General features: G+C 38.7%; 1 protein-coding gene across 1 annotated transcript in view; it reads left to right on the top strand.

The window, feature by feature from the left end:
- Window positions 1-23,381, top strand: part of LOC107560473 (pleckstrin homology domain-containing family G member 5-like) — a 50,182-nt gene that overhangs the window by 4,673 nt on the left and 22,128 nt on the right. Inside the window, exons 4-9 of the mRNA XM_016244699.1 lie at window positions 3,272-3,351; window positions 20,804-20,945; window positions 21,125-21,224; window positions 22,422-22,482; window positions 22,712-22,803; window positions 22,895-23,031. Of these exons, the coding sequence (XP_016100185.1) occupies window positions 3,272-3,351; window positions 20,804-20,945; window positions 21,125-21,224; window positions 22,422-22,482; window positions 22,712-22,803; window positions 22,895-23,031 (612 nt within the window). The remainder of the gene's footprint in view (window positions 1-3,271; window positions 3,352-20,803; window positions 20,946-21,124; window positions 21,225-22,421; window positions 22,483-22,711; window positions 22,804-22,894; window positions 23,032-23,381) is intronic.

The following is a 23,381-nucleotide window of genomic DNA, read 5'->3' as shown; positions in this document are numbered from 1 at the left end:
AGTTTTGAGCGTCTTAACAACCTGGAGCTTAACACGCTCAAAACTGTGGAGATGATCATGGACTTCAGGAGAAAACCCCCTGCACTCCCCCCACTCACCATCATGGACAGCACTGTGACTGCAGTGGAGTCATTCAGGTTCCTGGGCACCACAATCTCTCAGGACCTGAAGTGGGACACTAACATAGACTCCATTGCAAAAAAGGCCCAGCAGAGGTTGTACTTCCTTCGCCAGCTGAGGAAATTCAACCTGCCACAGGAGCTGCTTAAACAGTTCTACTCTGCTATCATTGAGTCTGTCCTGTGTTCATCCATAACTGTCTGGTTTGGTTCAGCAACCAAATCAGACATCAAGAGACTACAACGGACAGTCAGAACTGCTGAGAGGATTATTGGTGCCCCTCTGCCCAGCCTCCAAGATCTTTACATCTCCAGAGTGAGGAAAAGGGCTAAAAAAAATCACCTTGGACCCCTCACACCCACCCCTCTCTCTCTTCGAACTGTTGCCTTCTGGCCGGCGCTACAGAGCACTGACCACCAGAACAGCAAGGCACAAGAACAGTTTTGTGTAAACATACTTGGTAATAAAGCTCTTCTGATTCTGATTCTGATAACCACCTGTTTGGTTTCCACTAAGTAGTCAGAAAGTTTTAGAGACCACTGTGATACCAAAGTGCAGAAAAAGAGAGTGAGTTTTAGCTTGTCCATACTACCCTTACGGTTTGATCTGTGCACTAATGCCCCAATTAGGATCCACTAAAATTGACCTTTGCCTCTGGAAGTATTTTGTCTGTCTAATCACTCACTCTATGCCTCTTTCAGTCTTTGCAGTCAAACAAATGGCCTTTTCTTATTGCCTAAATCTTTAGTGGCACCAATGGCACCTTAAATTTAGTGGCACCAAATGGAATTGCAAAAATGAAAGTTTTCAAATGGACCATTTTTTCAAATAGTTTTCCAAAAAAAGCCTGTCTGTTATGGTTACATAAGCAGGTTGTTCCTCCCCAAATGTCCAATGTTGCTATGTTGGGCTGACATCTGTCACCTAATCTCATTTGGGCCCAAAACGCAAGAGGATTAGTTAGCCAGAAATAAAGAATCAGTGACAATTCCCCTCCCAGCCCTTTAGCTGGTTATGTTTTGATTTTCTCAAACCTTCCAAATCATATACTGGCATCCATGGCATCAGCTTGGTGTTCCTCCTATGGAGGCTAAGGAAATGAGTATTAAATAAAATATTTCCCTTCTAGCACTTGAGACACTAGATGTGCTTAACCCTCCTCAGGAGCTTCGGCAAACGGCTGGGTAAACAAAGGGGCATGAAAAACAGATCCTGGCATTCTGCACATTCCTTACATAGAGGATTTCTTAGGAGGTTCCCTCTGCCTCTCTGACTAAAGAAGGAGAAATGGAATATTCTTCATGGAGAGATGGAGGCAAGTATGGAGATGGAATGTGAGCAGTGTAGAGGATAATATCTAGAGTCTGGCTTGAGCTATGTGATGATGTTCTGCTTTCAGGATGCTTGAGAAAATGCAGTGCCTTGATGAAGTAGGCACTGTGTACCATGTAAATGCCATGCTATATGAATACGGCAAACTTTCACACAACTATTGTATATGGGTGTTTCTTCAACCTCTGACACTTTTATGTTCTAAAGGACAGATGTTTTTCACCTTGTTCTCTTACTTTTTTCTTTCCAAGCCTTCATCTGTTTATTTTTTGCTATAATGCCTTTAGGCTATAATGCCTTTAGTGTATTGTGTATAGACTATATTGCTTTACACTTATTATATATTCAAAAATCAGAGTTGGTTTCTTGTCTATGGTTGTCTAAACTCTGTAAACATGCATCGCTTCTGTTCAACCGGTTTTGAAGTGGCAGCATTGCTAGAAAGGAGAATGAGGGGTGAAATCGATGAAAAAAATACCCTTTTTTCGCATTAAAACCTGTGGGTTTCTAGGTAAGTGGAATATCACTGCCATCACTGAAAGGAAAATCAACCAGTCTGCCAGCAAACTTGTAATGTCTGGAAATCTCAGATTTCCGCCAACTTTTTTCGCTCTGTCTGTTTTTCTCTCCTTTTCCTTTTTGTGTTATTGTCAGTTCTTCAGTTTTTAGTCAATCCCTCCCTTAAAGTTTAATATTAATTGTCATTGTAATCATCTTTTCCTGGTACCCTGGCAGTTAATAGTCTTTATGGACTTAACGGCATGGCTAAATCAAGTTATACATTATAGTGACATATTCAGTTTATTTGGTCAGCATATCATGCAATTAAGTAGTTGAGTTTTATCACTAGCTCTTATTTGTGGTCTAAGGGCTTTCTGATTGAGTTGCTGTTTTCAGTCGCTCTCTCCTACATATCCTCCAGCTGCCTCATCTTTTGCGTCCCATATTGCTGTTATGTCTTTTGGCTCATGCCCAAGGACATATCCCCCACAGGCTCACCGAGTTCACAAGAGTCTCTTCAGGTATACCCTAGTATGAAATGTCTCAATCATATTTATCTGCTTCATTTATCTTCTTTATATTACTCCTGGATACTTCATACTTTGCACACATTTTTAAGCACTGCGTTTTAAAAACAAGTGATTTTAAGCCATTGAAATAGAGAACTCATTTTGCTATATACGCGCGCTGTCTGAGAGACGGTTTTTGAGAGCTGTCAGATAGGCGCGCGCACATGAAGACGGTGCTCATAGAGTGTGGGAGTATTGAAGTTCATTAAGTGTCGAAGTTATTTTTGCCGGTTTATAGGCCTTAAACGGTTAAATACACACACTTGTATGTGTCAAAATGCCCGTCTTTGCAAGTATCTTCATAGACAGTAATTTGGGTCTTAAGCAAACAGCTGAGGAAGAAAACACATGTAGAACAGTATATTGGATCCGGGCAGCTCTTAAAGTGACAGCAGTCTAATCAAACAACAAAACATAAAATCTCTCATTGTTCTTAACTAAATCACTTTTGTAACTTTAATAAGTATACATAAATATATATATATATTTAATTTACACAGTGAAGAATATGCAGTGTTCTTATACATTTGATTACTATATACAATGTATGTAACATTTCTTATTTATAACTATATTGTGCTATATAAATATATCATTATTGTGAAATAAAATTATTCATATTGGTCATATCGACATACCCCCCCCCCCAACGTGACTAAGCCTTTCCAGTTTGGCTTACCACTTGACCTTACTTTTAATTCCCTCCCACATATGATTGATCTTTAACCTCTGTTTGCATGTTGTTTTAGGTGAGAAGCCTGCACAGGAGGAGAAAACTGGCATCTTGTGTCAGCATCCCAACTGTCCCGAACGGCGGCTTGCTTCCAAGGTAACCCGTCAGTATGTGTCACAGGGAAGCCCTGTAGGGGCGAAGCGAGCTGGTAAATGTTTACCTCTTAGTGTTTTCGTGGACTCTTATGGACAAAAATCCCAGGCATGCCAATTGCATTTATCACATGGAATATTCCAGCACAATAATCATTTGTCAGCAGGTGTGCTTAGGGAACTGACAGGAAAAACAAAAGTTTTGTTTGTCTTTGTGCTGGTGAGAGGACGGATATGATGTTATAGGCAACGTTTCACCAGCCTTCTCCTGGGAGGCATGGAAAAGAGAGATTACTGTAGAGTATATGAGGCTGTTCACATATAAACGCGCTTACACAAAACAAAATATGTCTCTCCCTTCCTGTTGTTCTCTCTCTCCCTTTATACACACGGTCTCTCTTCTTATGTCTCTCTGTTTGTCTGTTTTTGATTGCACTTTATTGTCTTCGGACCATTGCCAAACTGGTTTGACTAAAAAGTCAGTGTATTCCTTCTTGTGTCCCTCTTTCTTTTAAACATCAGTCACTCCCATTTTTTATCACTGGCAAACCTGGTGCCTATTCATTACCAACACTTTCCACTTTTGTATTTTAACAGGTGCTCCTTTACCTTTAAAATCATAGATTACAATGCAACCACAATATGAATACTGATGTATTGGATACAGTAACCTTAAATTGGACAAATATATGTGCCAGTATTCCCCTCCTTTGTATATATATATATATATATATATATATGTTTGTATATATATAGAGAGAGAGAGAGAGAGAAATCAGATAATTCAGTTGAGAAGCATTGATTAAAAAAAAAACATGAAATTAAGTATGATTATTTAAATTGATTTACTCAGTTGACTAAGCTTTTATATATTAATTATTTATTTTTATTGAATATATAAGCAAACACCTTTTTCAGTTAAAAAGTCTAAACATCTAAACCCTAAACATCGCAGAAACAACTGATGTGCAATTCAGATTTTAGTTACAGCTCATATCTGAAATGAATGGATGATAATTGTCCAAAATAATGCAGATTATCAAACCTGGTTTCCAAGACTAGCAATCTTTTGTTTAGTAAGACCAACAAGGCAGCCTATCTTGTTGAGCAGGTATATATATATATATATATAGAGAGAGAGAGAGAGAGAGAGAGAAATCAGATAATTCAGTTGAGAAGCATTGATTAAAAAAAAAACAAGAAATTAAGTATGATTATTTAAATTGATTTACTCAGTTGACTAAGCTTTTATATATTAATTATTTATTTTTATTGAATATATAAGCAAACACCTTTTTCAGTTAAAAAGTCTAAACATCTAAACCCTAAACATCGCAGAAACAACTGATGTGCAATTCAGATTTTAGTTACAGCTCATATCTGAAATGAATGGATGATAATTGTCCAAAATAATGCAGATTATCAAACCTGGTTTCCAAGACTAGCAATCTTTTGTTTAGTAAGACCAACAAGGCAGCCTATCTTGTTGAGCAGGTACAGATGAGAGAGTACTAACAGTTTCTGTATGCAAAAAAAATTGCCAGTAACAGCCCTCTTCACTAAACTCTGGATACAGATAAATCTGTATAAAGGACACCAATAAAGCTTGTTTACGCAGAACATGTCTGATTCATTATAGGACATCACAGTGATGTTTGCTTGTTTTTTTGGTGTCCTATATTTCCTGTCAGCTCAACTCTCCTCTGAACTTTAGCAAGCTTTTGAAAAGAGTCTCTGGGTAAACACTTCTGTTTCTAGTCCTCTCTGATCGAAGCCAGACTGAACTTAATGTACCCAATGTTTTTATCTGAACCAGGAACACACTTATGTCATTACCCTTAAAATATGGAAAGATGAGAGGGACTCTTGTTTATTTGAAAAGGTTTCTGCTGAAAAAGAACGAAGGAGAGTTTAAGTGTGCGTGTATGAGTCACAATGTTTATGTTTTGTGGTCTTTGTGGCTTGTCTCTAGTGCACTACAAGTTTCATGTAGGTTTGTTCTTCCTGTCTCCTGCAAGGGGTCAAGAGGTGAAAATACACAAAGATGATGACGATAGTTTGCTGTTGCCGTTTAACTGTTCATGCTGCTAGCTGACATTTAAATGTGAAGTGTGTATTTTTTTTATGTTAAAATGCTCTTATCTCAGACAGCTTTAAGTACATTAATATTTATGCTTTTAGCTTGTTTTGGCCATGGGAAATAAATAAATAAAGACAATTTAGATTTTTTTCTCGGAACTCTGAATTTATATCTGAATTTATTGTGTGGTCATAAACTCACATATGCAAGAAAAAAAGTCTGAATTATCGCTTGTAAACTCAGAATTGTGAGGAAAAAAGTAAGATTTGCAAGATAAAGTATAAACCCAGAACTGCGAGATGTAAACTCAGAATTCTGAAAAAAATTTATAAAAATCAGATCAGATCTAGGAGATATTAACCCAGAATTGTAAGATGAAAACTCAGGATTGGATGAAAGAATGTTAGAATTCTGAGATTATATCTCATTCTTACTCTCTTTTTTGAATTGAGTTTATTTCTTGCAAATCTGAGTTTATAACTCACAATTCTGATGTTTTTTTCTTCTCAGAATTGCAAAAAAAGTCAGAATTGTGAGACACAATTCTCACAAGACAGAATTGCTAAAAAGGCTGAATTGTGAGATAAAAAGTCGCAATAACCTTTCTTTACTTTTTAAATCCATGGTGGAAACAGACCTCCATATTTAGCAGATGCTTTCATCCAAAACGACTTGTAAAAGAGAAATAAAAGCAATATTCATAATATACAATGCCAGGTTTATTATAGTTTTTTCAACTGCTTACACACAAAATTTCTGAAATCTGACACTCAAACACCACTGAGAACCACACACCAAATCTGCAAAACCATATGCTAATTCTCTGCCTTTTCAATTTCATAAAACATTTTTTGCAAAACACAACACACAATATGTAACACAAAAATCTAACAAGAATTAAGATTATGGCAAAGGTTTTTGCAAATGTTTGGTTTTGAGATATGTGATATTTTGAATGCAGTGCTTCACTTTGCAAGAGATGTGAGGCATTTTGCATTTTGTGTGTGCAATTCTTGGATTTGTGTGTAAAGTTTTGAAAAAAGAGGCAAGGTTTTAAAAATGTTGAAAAAAAAACTGTAAGCAAGCCATTCATAGATTAATTTCCCCGAAAAGTGTGATACTGTTTATCTGACCAATGGTCGCTAGAAGCAAGAAATTACACACTTCAGCTTTAAGTTTGTCTGTTTTCTTGTGTGTAAACGAATTGGTATAAGTCTTTATTTTAGTACGTGGTAGAGGTCTGCGTGGGGCTGTTTTTTTTAGTCCCGCTCCCGCAAGGTTCTATTCCGCACCCACCCGCTCCCGCTATATATTTACTCTTTGTTCACCCGCTGTCCGCTTAGAATAATTTTCTTCCCGACCCGACCGTTCCCGCTAAATTTAGATCTCGTTTCCAGAATCTCACATTTAAATTTCCGCTACTGAAAGAAAGAGAGATAGGCTGACAAATAAAAGTGTATTCTGCACAAAATTGTATGTTATTTTATTCGTCTTGTCAAGAGTCTTGAATTTATAGGAATTATCTTAAGACACAAAATTTGTTTAATATTTTATACAACACAGTAGGAAAAAAAGTGTCAGAGAAAATAAAATTGTACAAAAATTTTATTTCTTATTTTTATTTGTCTTGTCAGGATACAATTCGTTTAACATTGACAACACAATAGGGAAAAAGTGTCTAAAAATTTAAGTTGTACAAAAATGGCCTATTAGCTATTTTTATTCCTCTTGTCAAAATACTAAATTCGTTTGACATTTTTCTGTTAACAGTAGGAAAAGTGTCGCAGAGAAAAGTAAATAAATATGACATCTTTTATTTAAAATTATAGGCTAAGCAAAATATAAACAAAACCGAGTTGAACCTTTGCTCCATCCTTATTCTGCACTGTCACTCATCGACAACCTGCCTGTTCTGTCTGAGGGCCATATATTTACCACAGGTACAGACTGCTCTGAGCATCGTTGTGTGTGTTCTTCCTCAGCTATCAAAACGCGTGAGGTTTAAAGCATGCGTGCAGCACGTGCATAACAGTCCTGAGTGCAAGCTGTACCGGTGGTCAATAAGAAAAAAGCGCAGATATGCTGTTCTAAATGGACGTCGGGAACGAGATATTGTTAGACCGCCCACTCCCGTTCAAATTACACCAGAGTTACCAACCGCTACCGTGTTTTATTCAGGAATTTAATCCCGCAATTCCCGTGGCGCAAAAAATCCGGTCGGGTAGACCTCTCACTACGTGGCAAAACTGGATCCATTATAGATTAATTCCACATGAAACCAACACAGAACAGGATCTGTAATAATTTAGCACCGTGTGAGAATGTGTGCGTTTATGCATTGATAATTTATGTGTGTGTGCATTTGCATGCTTGTGTGCATGTGTAAATATGTGTGTGAAAAAGTTGCGAAATAGGTTGGCCATCCTTATCCCTTACATAAACACAGACTAAACAGTGACTGCACTATAATAAACACAGACATTAGCAGCTGACTGTAATTTGTCTTGTAAAAGATGAATATGCTGCTTACAAAGACACTAAGCTGGAGCAGAACAGAGTATTATGGGTTAGCAGATGGGATAATGGTGTCTTTTAGACACTTTCTTCATGAAAATGCACAGGGTTGCCAATGTCTTGGCTTCAAAGGCTTGATTTCAGTTAGAAAAGTGGGTTAATTGCTTTTCAGTGTTCAATAATATATTTAATCCGTTGGCTTGAGGTTAACCTGGCATCTCATCATGGATTTTCCTCACAAAGTAATTTTAAAGACATCAAGAAACTCACAACCATGAAATTAGCTTATTAAATTGATCATTCACCCACAAACGAAAATTGTAATGAATTTTTCATCTTGTTCTAAACCTCTGTGACTTTTTTCTGAGGAATATTGTATTTTAAAAATAAATGCCAGTGTTTTTTGTCCAAACTATGAAAGTCAATGGGGTCCAAACAGCACTGAGCGTTGTTCAAACTTCAAAATATCTTCTTTTGTGTTGCTTTCCCTTAGCAGGTTCTCAGACTCGTTTACAGCCATTAATATGATTGAAAGGATTATTTCATCTTCAGCAGCAGGTCTATGCTTTGTCTTCTCTGTCACTGCTTTATGTCTGTCTCTGTGTTACCTAACAGCTGAGTGTGAGAAGAAACTGAACTGACACCTGTAGCACAACAGTTTCAGGAGACGCAGACATTCAAAACTTTATGTGCTGCTTAAAATATTTCAAGGACAAAAGAAGTGAAAAGGGGAGTAAATCAGTGTTCATGGAATGCTTTGGATTGTGAAGCCTCACTGCTGCTTTCTACCACCAGATGGAGCAATAATACTCAGCTACTAGGAAAAGTTCTACTTTGTGTGTACCATATTCAAGGAGAAATTTGAACCCATGAGTGTCACAAGCCAGGCTTGAACCTAGGTCTCGAGTGTGGTGGTTGAGAGATTTACCACTGAGCCACGGAAGTGGTAATGTTGGACACAAACGAAACACTCGAGGCAGTATCCCAGAAAATGTAGATTTATTTAAAAAAAAAAGTCTTTGCAAGAATAATTCAACAAAAGTTATTCTCGACCGAGGAATTAACAACCGTAAAACACTATGGGGAAAAAAAACACTTGAGAAAATAAAAACTTCAAGAGGGGACAAAACAAAACCAGAAAGACCTTACTTGGGGTAGCTCGGGAGGACTTGGTGAGACCCAGCAGGAAACACAGGGCAAAGACTCAAAAACTGAGTGAGGAACAAGGGGAAAAATACACAACTCAAAGGGAGATGACAAGACAGGTTTTAACAATGAGACATGAAACGTAGGGTTAATTCTAAGGGAACGGAGAAGAAACAAACAATAGGAAACAGGGTTAACTTTCCTTGCAATGCAAAAAGAGCCGATGAATTTCTGGGAAAGTGTCCTCGATTCAACCCGGAGAGGCAGGTTCTTGGTGGCTAACCAGACTCTTTGACCAGCTTGGAAATTAGGCGCCATCCAGCGGCGGCGGTTAGCCTGACATTGGTATCTCTGGGAGGTCTGAAGAAGGATACTCCTAGCCTTCCTCCAGGTCTGCCGGCAGCGTTGGACCAAACGCTGGGCAGAGGGAATGCCAACCTGTGCCTCTTATATACCCGTATACCCGAACTGGCATTCGAAGGGGGATAGTCCAGTGGCCGAGGACTGGAGGGTGTTGTGGGCATATTCAGCCCACATGATGTAGGTAGCCCAAGAGGTGGGGTTATTGGCCGCCATACACTGCAGGGTGGTCTCTAGATCCTGGTTAATCCATTCCGTCTGGCCATTAGACTTAGGATGGAACCCAGACGAAAGGTGTCCCGTGGGACTAGGGATGGGTATCGTTTGAATTTGATCGATTCCGATTATTTTCGATTAAATAATGATATCAAACATTTATCCTGTGTCTCTTTTTTGCAAACCATTTATTGGAGCTCAATACCACGATCAAAAACCACCAGGTTACATAAAAGCTGGACTCTTTAAGAGCCGTTTGTGTGCAAAATAGAGCTGCATGATTTTGAATAAATTTAGTTTTTTTTTTCTTTTTTTCCCCCATTTTTCCAACCATACCACGTTTGGTGGTATGGTTCTGTTCTGGGCAAAAAACTCCCTGCCCATCCATGCAGCCTGTCATGAATGAGCAGGGAGAGCAGCAATAATAACCCCCCTAGGATTAACAGAACAGAACAAGGCAAATATCATTAAAGTACTTAATGATATTTAAGTGTAACACTTTATTCAAGATAAAGGAGTCCGATTAGCAAGGAATATCAGAAAGCCAAGTCCTGACTGTGGCGAAAGGAGGAGCTGGGGATGGAGGAGGGTAATTTGCTCCTGAGCAAGTTGAAAAGCTGCTGAATAATACTGAATAGAGCTTGTATAGGAATGCTGCGATAGGTGTCCTATTCCTATAGGTAGATGTGATCAGCTGATGCAAGTTTGACTCACGTGACCTGCCAGAACTAATGCTAACGCTTAATTTGTGGTTCTCTCATGATTCTGAAGAAAAAACATTAGGCAACTAAACAAAATGACACGTAATTTATGAATGAATAATTAAATGACTCACTCAAGATGTACTTGTTTCGCTCAGCGTACAGCATTCTTGAACAAATCTCTTGTATGATTCAGACAAATATAAATATTGAAGACAAATATATTTTAACAGCCCCTATTCGCCACCTACTGGCGTAACAATGTAATCGATAAATCTTCATTTGAAGTGCCAAATTACTTTCAAAAGGTGATTTACTCTATTTTAATCGCTACCATACACATAGTTTATATCTGAACTATAAACTTTTATCCCAGTACTTCTGTGATTTGAATGTTTGTAACGCAGAAAAAATTATACTGTGTGGCTGAAAAGACTGTGAAGCTGTTTCATTCATGACAGACAGCTGCTCTCTTTGGGTCAATGGCAGCGCAAACGCAAATTTAAATGTTCAAATCACACTGGTGTGATCGTACGCTGCACGGACGAACCAAGTGATCACAACATTAATCGCACACGTCAAAGGTTGAGGAATGAAAGAGAAGAATCATTTTAATTTAGGAATGGAATCACGTTGGTGTTTGAATCGTGTTCACGATCTTTAACAATCTATTGAATTAAATTGCTTTGTCATGTTGGTGGTGACATCTCTCTTGCAACATGTTTAGCTATCACAGATATTATACTTAGCTTTTTTGGCTTCTGATCACAAATGTAGCCAAACTTTGGAGCGCTTAGATTAGCGAGCAAGGTCCTGGCAGATCGCTAGGTCTGGTCCTCACAGATGAAGGAAAAAAAAAAACGCATAGGAATCGATAGGCGGAATTGAAATCTTAATTTGACAGCAAGTATCTGATTCCTGACCTTAAGTATCAGATTCTGGAATCGGAATCGATTTTCGATTCCCAACCCTACGCGGGACCACCTCCTGGATCTGGCTCTTGGGCTTCTCGCACCACCCTCTCCAGTTCCCACTAAAGGTGCACAACGATCCTTGACCTTGGAATAATCGATGCCAGAGGTTTCTCCTGGACGTCTCCTGGAAGACGCCTGCGGTGCCAGAATCGATCATGGCCTGGACCGGATGCTGGTGACCCCCCCCCCCCCCCCCCCCCCCCCCCCCCCAGGACAGAGTGGCTGGAACAGCTAGGACGGCGTTAGTAGGAGGAGCTCTAATTTTCCCCATCACGGCCCTCCTGTAGCTGGGCGGGGAAGCCCGTTTCCCGAGAGCTCTGAACAAGGGGAGCGAAAGTGGCCAGAAGCCTCACAGTAGAGGCAACGTCGCTCCCTCATGCGATGTTCCCTCTAGTTAGGAGAGAGCCTGGAGCGACCCAACTGCATGTCCTCTGGGGAATCATGGAGCTGTTCAGGGACCGGGGAAGCCCTGGACGAAGGCACACAAACTGGGGAACCAGACCTGCTCACAGGAACTTGGGACTAAGACGCCTTGCGGCGAGCCACCCTCCGCTCTCTCAGGCGATTGTCCAGGCAGATGGCCATCGCAATGAGGGACTCGAGATCATCAACTGGTTCTCAGGTGGCTAACTCATCTTGAAGGGGCTCGGACAACCCTCCCTGAAAGCAGACCATCAACACCTCCTCATTCCATCCACTCCCTGCCGCGATAGTCCGAAACTCGATGGCAAAATCTGCTGTACTGCGGTAGCCCTAATGGAGAGTAAGCAGGTGCTTGGAAGCTTCCCGACCACTGATTGGATGATCAAACACTCGCTTGAACTCTTCTTCAATGGCAGCGTAGGACTCACAACAGGCATCCTGGGATTGCCACACCGCAGAGGCCCAGGAGAGCGCCTTGTCTGAGAGAAGGGTAATGTAAGCAATCTTGGAGCTGCCTGTGGGAAAACTTGAGGGCTGGTGCTTTGGTTAAGGAAACCCTGGCAGGAACTAGTATCCCCAGCGAAGGGCTTGGGAGGGGGCAGTTGAGGCTCCGCAACAGGAGTAGGCCTGTTGCCACTCGGGGGTGATGGAGAGGAAGGTGAAGAACCAGGGAGCCATTCAAAGAGCTGGCGGATGGAACTCAACACATCAGCCAGGAGTTGAGAGTGTTTGGCCATCAGCTCCTCCTGTCGGCTGAGAACAGCTTCATGGCACTGGAAAGATGATTAGTGTTGAACGATCACCGCCAACAGGTCCCTGGAACTGTGTCTCTGGGTTCATGTCTGACTCGGTTTTTCTATCACTAGCCGGGCTTGAACCCGGGTCTCTAGTGTGGTGGTTGAGAGATTTACCTCTGAGCCACGGAAGTGGTAATGTTGGATCCAAAGGAAACACTCGAGGCAGTATCCCAGGAAATGTAGATTTTTTTTTTTTAATTGTCTTTGCAAGAATAATCCAACAAAAGTTCTTCTCGACTGAGGAATTAACAATAGTAAAAAACTATGAAAAAAAAAACACTTGAGAAAACAAAAACTCCACGAGGGTAGAAAACAAAACCAGAGAACAAAAACAACCAAGGAAAGAAACTCAGGAAACCTTACTTGGGGTAGCTCGGGAGGACTTGGCGAGACCCAGCAGGAAACACAGGCCAAAGACTCAAAAACCGAGTGAGAAACAAGGGGAAAAATACACAACTTAAATACACTGGGGGAAACAGGGCACAGGTGACTTGGATAACACTAACAAGGACTAGTGATGTCCAGTTCACGAACGAATCGTTCGATTTAACCGGTTCTTCTTAGTGAACCGGTTGAACCAGTTCACCAAATCGGACTGAATCATTGCAGTATCCCAGGAAATGTAGATTTTTTTTTTTTAATTGTCTTTGCAAGAATAATCCAACAAAAGTTCTTCTCGACTGAGGAATTAACAATAGTAAAAAACTATGAAAAAAAAAAACACTTGAGAAAACAAAAACTCCACGAGGGTAGAAAACAAAACCAGAGAACAAAAACAACCAAGGAAAGAAACTCAGGAAACCTTACTTGGGGTAGCTCAGGAGGACTTGGCGAGACCCAGCAGGAAACACAGGCCAAAGACTCAAAAACCGAGTGAGAAACAAGGGGAAAAATACACAACTTAAATACACTGGGGGAAACAGGGCACAGGTGACTTGGATAACACTAACAAGGACTAGTGATGTCCAGTTCACGAACGAATCGTTCGATTTAACCGGTTCTTCTTAGTGAACCGGTTGAACCAGTTCACCAAATCGGACTGAATCATTTGAAACGGTTCGTGTCTCCAGTAAGCATTAATCCACAAATTACTTAAGTTATTCACTTTTTTAACATGGCTGACACTCCCTCTGAGTCGAAATAAACCAATATCCCGGAGTAATTAATTTACTCAAACAGTACACTGACTGAACTGCTGTGAAGAGAGAACTGAAGATGAACACGAGCAGAGCAGCATGTGTGCAGCGAGCCGGGTAACAAAGTACACGCCCACTGCTGGAGCGGTTCTCGTTCTCGAGTCAAGAACCGGTTGCATCGGTTTTCGGATCACCAGTACACTGAACCGAGAACCGTTTCTTTCGGACACGTCCGGTTTGAGAACCTATGAGCTGATGATACGGTGCATGCGAGTAATTTTTCAAGAGGACGAAAAGCATGCTATCCAAGTATTTTGTTAAAAATCAGATAGTGTGATATAAATATATTTTATTTTACTTTTTTTTAAAAAGATGAATGTATCTAATCTGTGTACTTTGTTCAGTTGAAGATTATGTTAGGTTATAGGCCAAAGGGGTTTGTCAGGGAAGTTGGATAATAATTAAGACTCTATGTTTAATAGGAATAAGGGATGATTTATGAAATACCTGTACTGTAATTAATTATAGTTAACAATGACACATTCACAAATTGAGTTTGTAATAAATAGAACATGAACACGACACGAGTAAAGCAGCTGATGATATTGAACGTGCGTGCAGCGTTCCAGTTAGAGCGGTTCTCGTTCTCGAGTCAAGAACCGGTTGCATCGGTGAACCGAGAACCGTTTCTTTCGGACCATAACTGTAAAACATCCTAGTTTGCAGATCACTGTCTGTATATGTGTTGATGCTTTAGATACAAAAATCCAAATTGTAAGAAACATCAGATTATAATGATGTTTTAATTGACTGATGTTATGATTACTGACTTTATATTTGAATGTGTTAAGCCTGCGATAGACTTAACGCCATTACGTCATCGCCAATGACGTCATTACGTCGAGCGTAAAAGAACCGGTGAACCGGTTTTTTCAACCGGTTTATTAAATCGAACTGTTCGAAAGAACCGGTTCGCGGAAAAGAACCGAACTTCCCATCACTGACAAGGACACACAATGAAGAACTAAGGCTAAGGTGAACACAGGGGAACACAGGGGGCCTCTAGAGGCACGGAGACAAACTATATACATAGATTGAAAAATTAAACTACAAATACTGTAATAATTATTAAAATTTATTTACATTTTTTATTTAATTTTTTGCAGGAAATCAAAATTGATTTTATATGTAATATCATTTTAATCTTGATTGTTTTCTTCCGCTTTTCAATTTTATGTTAAAGGTGTGTAATTATTTAGATTTTAAATCTGTTATAATACTTATATCTTTTGCTTAAAAGTAATACTTTTGTAGGTTGATTTCTTGAAACATATAGACAGTGTATTTCTGAGGCATTATCAAAACATTTTTCTGTTTGTTTAAAAATCTCGACCAACCTTGCCCGGCAACATTGGCTTAACCAATGGTGTTAAGCCAAAAATTTGGAACGGGGCTATCTGTTTCCCTGACCAATGGAAGGCATTATGAGTGTTTTGTGAAACCTTTTGGAAACAGTCATTGTTTACAATACCGTTTTACGGCAGTAATAGTGGTAGAAAGACACGATTAAACTTTAAATAACTTCTTCTCCCTAGTTGTACTTCTTCTCCCAGTGGTACTGACATCAGACCAAATGTGAAAACAACCTATATTACCTCTCATATTTCATGCTGTACTAGCTGTCAGCATGAAGCTCTCTAATTCTCTCCTTCTTGTTTGCTCTTTTTTGCCAAATACAGCTCTCTGCTTTCTCATTCACTCCTTTAAAGGAGACCTCTAATGTCACCAAGTGAGAATTAAGACTCTGGATGAACAAAGAGGTCACAATGCATGACCCCTAAAGAGTAAGATTACAGTCATTTTCAGCTCTGCATCAGATATGCATTGCCTTCATTGTCTAAGGCGTATTCATGTGTAAGGATGACATGCTTTGAAATAAAGCCAAATGTCAGTTGTTTTGATGAGCGCATAGGATCAACATACTTTTTATTTATTTATTTTATTTTTTTTATCTGAATATAATATACCTCTTTATATGTAAACAATAGAGCAGAAAAGATTGTAATTAATTAATTATATAACATTTATATCTTATATTAAATAATATATTAATTAGATGCTATATATCTCATGTAAAATATAGTTTACTAATGTTTACTGAAAAGGTACAATGTGATACCCTGGTTAACCCAGGACATTTTTCAAATGTTTGAGCGCTTCCCATCATTCACTGAGCAACAAACAGTGACATCACACTTATAGTCCTCTTACACATCCCAGTCCTCCTAAGTGAAGGCCAAGAGACATAGCCACAGGAAGCTGTTGTGGATTCAGGGTTGAGTAAAAACAGGAAATGGATTCAAAAGTGACGTTTAACTTTTGGAAATGTCCTTCATGATGACACTTTTGTCTCCCTGTTTTTCTGAGAGATTGCTGTCCCTGGGGCATGTTTTACCTGACCTGGCACATCCTTTGCTGTTTTGTTTTGTTTTTTATAGTCTTGTATTTTTTCTGAGATCAATAATGGCATGTTATAAAGGGTTTTTTGCACATTGTCGTTTTATTATTCTGAGGTTCTTGTGACTTTAATAAAGCACAGCATTGTATGAATTAGGACATTATTAGGCCTTACATCAGTCTGCTATATAAAGCACAGACAAAGAAAGAGAGGAAGGATGGAGAGAGTAAAAGAAAGGGGGTTTTGATACTGTAATATTCTGGATTTGGTAAAAGTAAGCACAGCCGCAGGCTTCAAAGACTCAGTTTTTATGTAGGATATCCTGACACCACATGACCCAGCCCCCTGTAGGGGTGTACTCTGGGAAGAGTCTGAAGTAGATGATGGCAGGAGAGAGTTGGAGTAGATATAAGACAGAAATTACTAAGACCCAGACACAAGTCTTTCAGACCACTGTATTTACTCATCATTTAAAATTTTATGCATTTCCTAACTTCTGTTACAGTGTCAATAATGTTAATGTTTATTTTATATCAGCACCACTAGTACACAGATTTGTGAGTGTATAATTTTTAATTAAATAAATGTGATTTTTATAAATTAAACCAATTTGTGTTATATATAAATATATGGGCATTGGGCATTATTTCTTAACAATTTCTAGATGAAGTTTTTTTTAATCACCATGCACACTGTAGAAATTTTATTTATTAACAATATTATTTATGTGTTTGTTTGTTTGAGCTAAATAAATGAATTTCCCATTATTTTACTATGATACCAATGTTATCACTACCATTCAAAAGATTGGGTTTGGTAAGATTTTTCTATTAATATTTTTTTTTCTTATGTTCACCAAGGCTGCAATTATTTAGTACTAATATGAAATATTATTACAATTATATTTTAAAAAGTAATTTATTCATGTAATGGGAAAAACTGAATTTTCCTTCACATAATCCTTTGGAAATTACTCTGATATGTTGATTTGGTGCTCAAGAAGCATTTCTTAATATAATAAATGTTTTAAAAAGAGTTTTGCTTAATATTCTCAAAAAAGAGAATGTAACTGTTTCATTAGCATGCATGCTCTTTTTAATTAGAATGCACTTGATAATTAGCTGGTAATCCTATTTTGTAGTTTTCTGTCTTTTCCCAGTAACAGGAGCTATACTTGTATGTCTGTCAGTAACATGGCCACCGAATGGACTTTCTTGCCTTAAAAGGGACCAGATAGACACAACTAGTGCTGATAATCTAAAAATTTTAGATTTAAGATTACAGTGCAAATATTTTAGCCTATCACTAATAGTACACCTACAGTACATGCATTTGCATGTTTCATGATCACTGTAGATGATAAATGACTGACGTAAAAATGAGAACAGAGAATGAGAATAGGCAATGAAAGATTATAAGCGAGGCAGAGTATAGTGTGTTTGTTTTTTGTATGGGTGGTTGGACAACTGTGTTTGCGAATGGCAAAATCAGTGGGAGCGGGTGTGGCTGGAAAACCGCAACTGCTCTTACACCCACTTTTAGATCTATTAGTCTGTACACACAGCTGCTCTATCTGAATCACCTACATCACACACACACACACAGACTCTGAGCTGTTCAGAAGCAGCCAGTAAGAAAGGAAGGAAGCAGGGGAAGTGGAAAAGGGGAGAGAGGGAGAGCAAGAGAGGGGAGCGTTGGGCGCTCAAAGCATTGAGTTGTCCCGAGACTCTACATCGTTCTCTGCTGTTCTTACAGAAGCCGTCACTTCAGGGGGGAGAGAGACAGGCAGACTCACACGTGTGTGTGTGTGACACCGGCATCAGGTGTGTGTCATGAATGCATTATTGTATGTTATTTCACGGCGACAGCTGAGGTTTTATGGTTGTTGTTAAAAAGTCTCTGAGCAGCGTTTTTTACCACAGATGTGTGAAAGTTCTCAGATAAATGAGGCATAGCCAAACTGATGACAGAGTTAGCTCTCTCTCTTTCTCTGTCTCTCGCTCTTGTCATCTAAGAGGTAGCTAAAGTCTGTGTGCTTTCCTTCAATGGCTTTTTGTTCAGAGTCACAGTGCCATGCCTTATTGTTTCGTAGATATTGCACGTTGTGGTCATTTTAAACACTTTTCTTCTTACAGTGACCTTTAGATATGAGCGTACACTGATTTGAAATTGTTGAGAGGTTGTTCAGGTTGTGATAACTGCGAGTAGAGAACAATAATGCACTTTTTTCCAGTCCTCTCCATGCCCGAAACGTCGGCACAAGATAATCACAAGCTGATTTTATTAACATGACTTTAGGGGGTCATGTGGGGCAAAACTAAAGACGGATTTCGTAATTACAAGGCCTTGTAAACCTTACTGTGCTGTTTGGCTTTGAACAGATTTTATATATATATGTATATATATATATATATATATATATAAACTTTTCAACATTGATTATAATACAAAATGTTAATTGCAATAATATTTCACAATATTACGGTTATATTGTATTTTTCATCAGACTTTTGTGTGTGTGTGTGTGTTTGTGTGTTTATATACATTGGTGTTTTTTTTTTTTTTGGCTAAATCACGTTTTAGATTAAAAATTAAAAATTAAAAAGTTAAAAAAGTTAAAAATAACTAAATTTACTATGTACAGATAAGTGCATATGTATTGTTTTTATTGTTATTTAATTCTAACATTATAACATGAATTGCAGTGAAACTGTTATACAGTTGAATATACCATAGTCCAGTGTTTCCTAGGTGGTATATATATGCAAACTCATTCTCTGCCAGCAGGAGGCGCTGTTGGAGTGGTAGAGATCAAGGTTTCCCCAGTAACGGCTGTACACAAAGCAGCGCTCCGCTCAAAAAAACACCGCTTTATCAGACATTATATGCAAGATTAAATGAAAATGACATCCAATTTTCTGAAGACAATCGGTTTGCTTCAGAAATACAGTGATATAAAAACACCCGCACTCATCAATGGGAAACACTGTAGTCTCATAATTGAAGTGTAAATTCTGCAGATTACATCATTGTCCAGTATTGTACTTGCAGCAAAGTTCATAGTTCAGGAAGAAGGAGGCGGGAACCGGCGGACATTTAAACAAACTTGAATAAAATAAACAAACACAAAATAGCGCGACAGCCCCTCGCGGACGACTGTCGCGCACAAACAAAACCAAAACACAAAATAAACTCCAGGCCTGGTCCTCTCTCGTCCGACACTCGTCATTCCTCCCTTTTATCCTTCCGGAGCTCCTCCGTGAGACTCGAGACCGGTGAGTGGTGCAGGTGTCGCTCATTATCAATTACTCCACCGGCCTCGCTTGGTTCCCACGGCTCTCGGCCCCGCCCCCACTCGTCACATACCCCCATCACCCCTCGCAGGCCGGGGGGTACTCCGGAGACTGCACTCTCCCCGCCCCCACTCGTCACAGTACTGTCAGCAGTTTATTATAAAAACGTTTTCATAATTGTAACATACATATTTACATACATAAATATATTCAGGTGCATGTGTAATAACTTGCGAAAACTTGAGGCTACAGCAGCACTTCTTCTGATGCAGTCAACCAAGCATTCTAACCACGACCTCGCCCCTCCCCACCCCCCAACCATTCGAATTTCCGTAGGCTGGAATTATTTTAATGATATTATAATGAGCCGCTTTGTGATATCACAAACCCGGAAAACAAACGCTGTAGTCCAAACGAGCCGTTCGTTGTAGTTCTTGAAAAGTGATTTTATTTTTTAAACGAAATATCTCCCTTTGGAGTGGACTTTGAGATTTGTAACTTTGTAGATCTTTTTTATGTCCAAACATACACACTACACGCTGACTAAAATTCAAAAAGTGAAAAAGCATAATAGGACCCCTTTAAGGTCCAATTCTCGCTATTAACAAACCTTTTACAACTTTTGCCCCAATAAACTCCTGATTTACTGCTTATTAACAGTTAGTAAGTTGTTAAGTTTAGGAATTGGGTAGGATTAGGAATATAGAATGTGGTCATGCAGAATTATGTGCTTTATAAGTACTAATAAACAGCCAATATGTTAATAATATGCATGCTAATAAGCTACTTGTTAATAGTGAGAATCGGTCCCTATACTAAAGTGTTATTAAAATATTGATTAACCTATTGAATTTTAAAAACTGTATTGAACTGAGCTGTACTGACAAGTGTGCTCACACACACAAACCAGGATATTTTGGAGCTTTCAGTACAAAGACACAAATGCAACTGTGGAACACAATAATAAAATTATTATTAATAATAATAGTAATAAAAAATATGTAAAAGACACCATAGGCTTAGTAAACATCCACCATTTAAATTAATTTTGTGTGAAAATATGATTGATATCTTTCAGAAATACTGCTTAAATTATGGAATTCGTCTGTGATTGTATGTGTATACACTGTTGAAAATTGTTAGAGGACAAATGAAATGAACAAATATATTGCTTGAAGAAGGTTTATTCTCATTCCCCCGGGGCCAGAAGCGCCCATATTTGAAGAAACATCAGTGTTAAATTTGGGAAAAATTGGGTTTTGGTCATACTGCCAAAAAGAAAATGATGCACAAACAGTTTGATTTCACACTGTTGTGTTTACTAATTTGACATTATTGCTGTATGATTTATGCCTCAGGTGTGTCACCACCCGTCGTGTCAGGACATTAGAGACGGCAGCCCACTGCACCTCTGTGAGTCATGTGACTCAAACTGCCATCCCGTCGCCCGTGACGGAATGCTCTTTGACAGGCATCCACGGTTTGACCTGCAACCACAAAGTAAGGCTCTTTTTCAACCTATCAGTTGTTTTAGCAGGTTTAATTCAGTTGAAAAATTAAAATAGATGTCAGCCGACCCCAAGACGAGCATGACACTTGTCACTGAATTTGTAACGGTTACTTATTATTACCAGCTTCTGGCAGGATGTTAGTGTTGCCTCACATCCTCTCCCCCACAGGTTCCATCCTGGCCCGGAACGTGTCCACTCGTTCCTGTCCGCCTCGCACCGGTCCCCCCTCTGACATGGAGGATGGGGAGGATGGATACTCTGACCTAGGGTCAGTTCTTTTTCAAATGTATATCTCCATTACATCCATTATGGGCACATGCTTGGGTTTTGCTAATGCTTGTAATAATGAAAGAGGAAGTCATCCACTGGAGAACATCTGGGATTGGACTATCTATTCCTTTTGATGGTCAAACTGCTTTAGGAAATGAAAAAATGGAAGAGAGAGGGTAAATCTGACCTCTTGAGCAGCCTTATAAATGAATGGGTATAAATTATGTTTTTGGCAGGCTTGTGAAGAGTTGCACAATTAATTCGATTTGAAAGTCTAAGTAGCTTTAGCTTACAACACGTCTGATATTTTCTATTGACTACTAAAATAGATTAGTACGCAAGTCACTAAAACAAATATACAATGGTAACAAACAGGGGGCCGGGACCCACTAGAGGGCCTAAGCACACTTCCAGAATGGCTTGAAATGATTTCAGATCATATTTCTTTTTATTTCTAGACGTGGAAAAATCATCTTTACATCTTTTAAAATGAATGTATATTTTAAAACATTCTATACATTGTCAAGTTCTGCATTATTTTATCAAGTAGAAATTGCTATTTGTGAGAAATTTAATTAAAAAACCCTCTAATCACAAATTAGAAAATTGTAAATTAATTGTAAGAAGTACAATTCAGTTATTCAAATTAGGAAATAAAAGTTTGCACTAATTCAGTTTGCAGAGTACAAATTCTAGTTTTGAAGTTCTAGAGGATACAGCAGACTACCTCAATCTGGCATACTTTGCCAGAACCACACAACATTGGTGAAATCACCTGTTTAAAATGCTGAAATTAACACTTCTGCACCTAGGCCCTGTTATAATGCTCTTGCACCCCATTCATGATCAAACGTCTTTCATCCTCTTGCATCATTCATGTATTACTGCTATTATAATCAATAGAAAATGTAAACATTAATCTTGTTTTAGCAAAACTCAGTTTACCACCTCGGCAGTAGTGCCTTGTTGTGCCAGGCACATTACGTTGACTTTTTTTAAACAAGGTGCGATCTATAATATGATTAATTTGCATAAAAGGCGGGTGGTTTGTTCTGAAAAGAATGACAATAACTTAATTTAAATACCTGTGCTTGGTTAAACTGGATTATGGTTAGGGAAAAAGACACCATGGCATTCCTTGTGAGTTCAGTCATTCCTAATTATTTATTTAATTATTTATTTTTGTGCTTCTCAGGGATCGCAGGAGTGGAGGAATGAAACTGGTTAAGAAGAAGACCAGACGCCGACACACAGATGTAAGAGAAGAATTAGAGATCTGATTTTTATTAAGCCTGTGTACCACTCTTCTGTCTCAAACAAATGATTTAGTTTTGCAGGCAAGATTTTGAGACTTGATGTACCTTTGACTGAGCCAGTACTCCTGACATTTTTTTGTCTGATTATTTAACCATAGTTTGTATTCTCGGTAACTGATAGCTTTTTTCCCTAAAGCATAAACTGGCTGTTTATTCTTCACTCCTGCAGGACCCCAGCAAGGAGTGCTTTACTCTGAAGTTTGACCTAAATATTGACGTCAGCATGGAGATCGTCCCAGCTGTGAAGAAGAAAACTTTGAGGTGATTTTGTGTTTGAACCCCTAGGTGGTGCAATGAACTAATCAATCCATTTAGAATCATGGTTAGCTGATCTGTTATCTTTGTGTTTCAGAGAAGTCCTGGGAGCTGTATTTGAAAGAAAAGGCATTGAGCTGTCACGGGTCAACCTGTTCCTAGATCAGTCCAATACCCCACTTTCCCTGGGATTTGAAGCATACCGCTTTGGTGGGCACTACCTCAGAGTACGAGGTAATGCCCTGCTTAAACAGAAGTATCTCAGAGCTCATGTAAATATTAGAGCATTGATTGCATCTCTTCACTCATTTTCTTTTTATACAAATAGAGATGTAACACTTGTGCTCAGCTAATATTTGTCAGTATTCGCAGATTAAGATTATATATATTTGCAGTAGTAATATATAAAGTAAATTGGATTTTGATTGATTGAAATTTGAATATGTGATTTAATGAGCTGGAGAGGTGATTCTCAATGTAGCATTTTATCAGAGGGAATGAGAATTTTATACCGATGCATCATTTTCCCATCATCTGTCATGATTTAGAAGTGTCTGTAACTGCATGAGGAAAAAATGCTATAT

This window comes from Sinocyclocheilus grahami, unplaced genomic scaffold (assembly GCF_001515645.1).
Source record: "Sinocyclocheilus grahami isolate Dianchi unplaced genomic scaffold, SAMN03320097.WGS_v1.1 scaffold3.1, whole genome shotgun sequence".
Classification (NCBI taxonomy): Eukaryota; Metazoa; Chordata; class Actinopteri; order Cypriniformes; family Cyprinidae; genus Sinocyclocheilus; species Sinocyclocheilus grahami.
The sequence above is the reverse complement of the archived record's forward strand: the minus strand, read 5'-3'. Positions and strand labels throughout refer to the sequence as shown.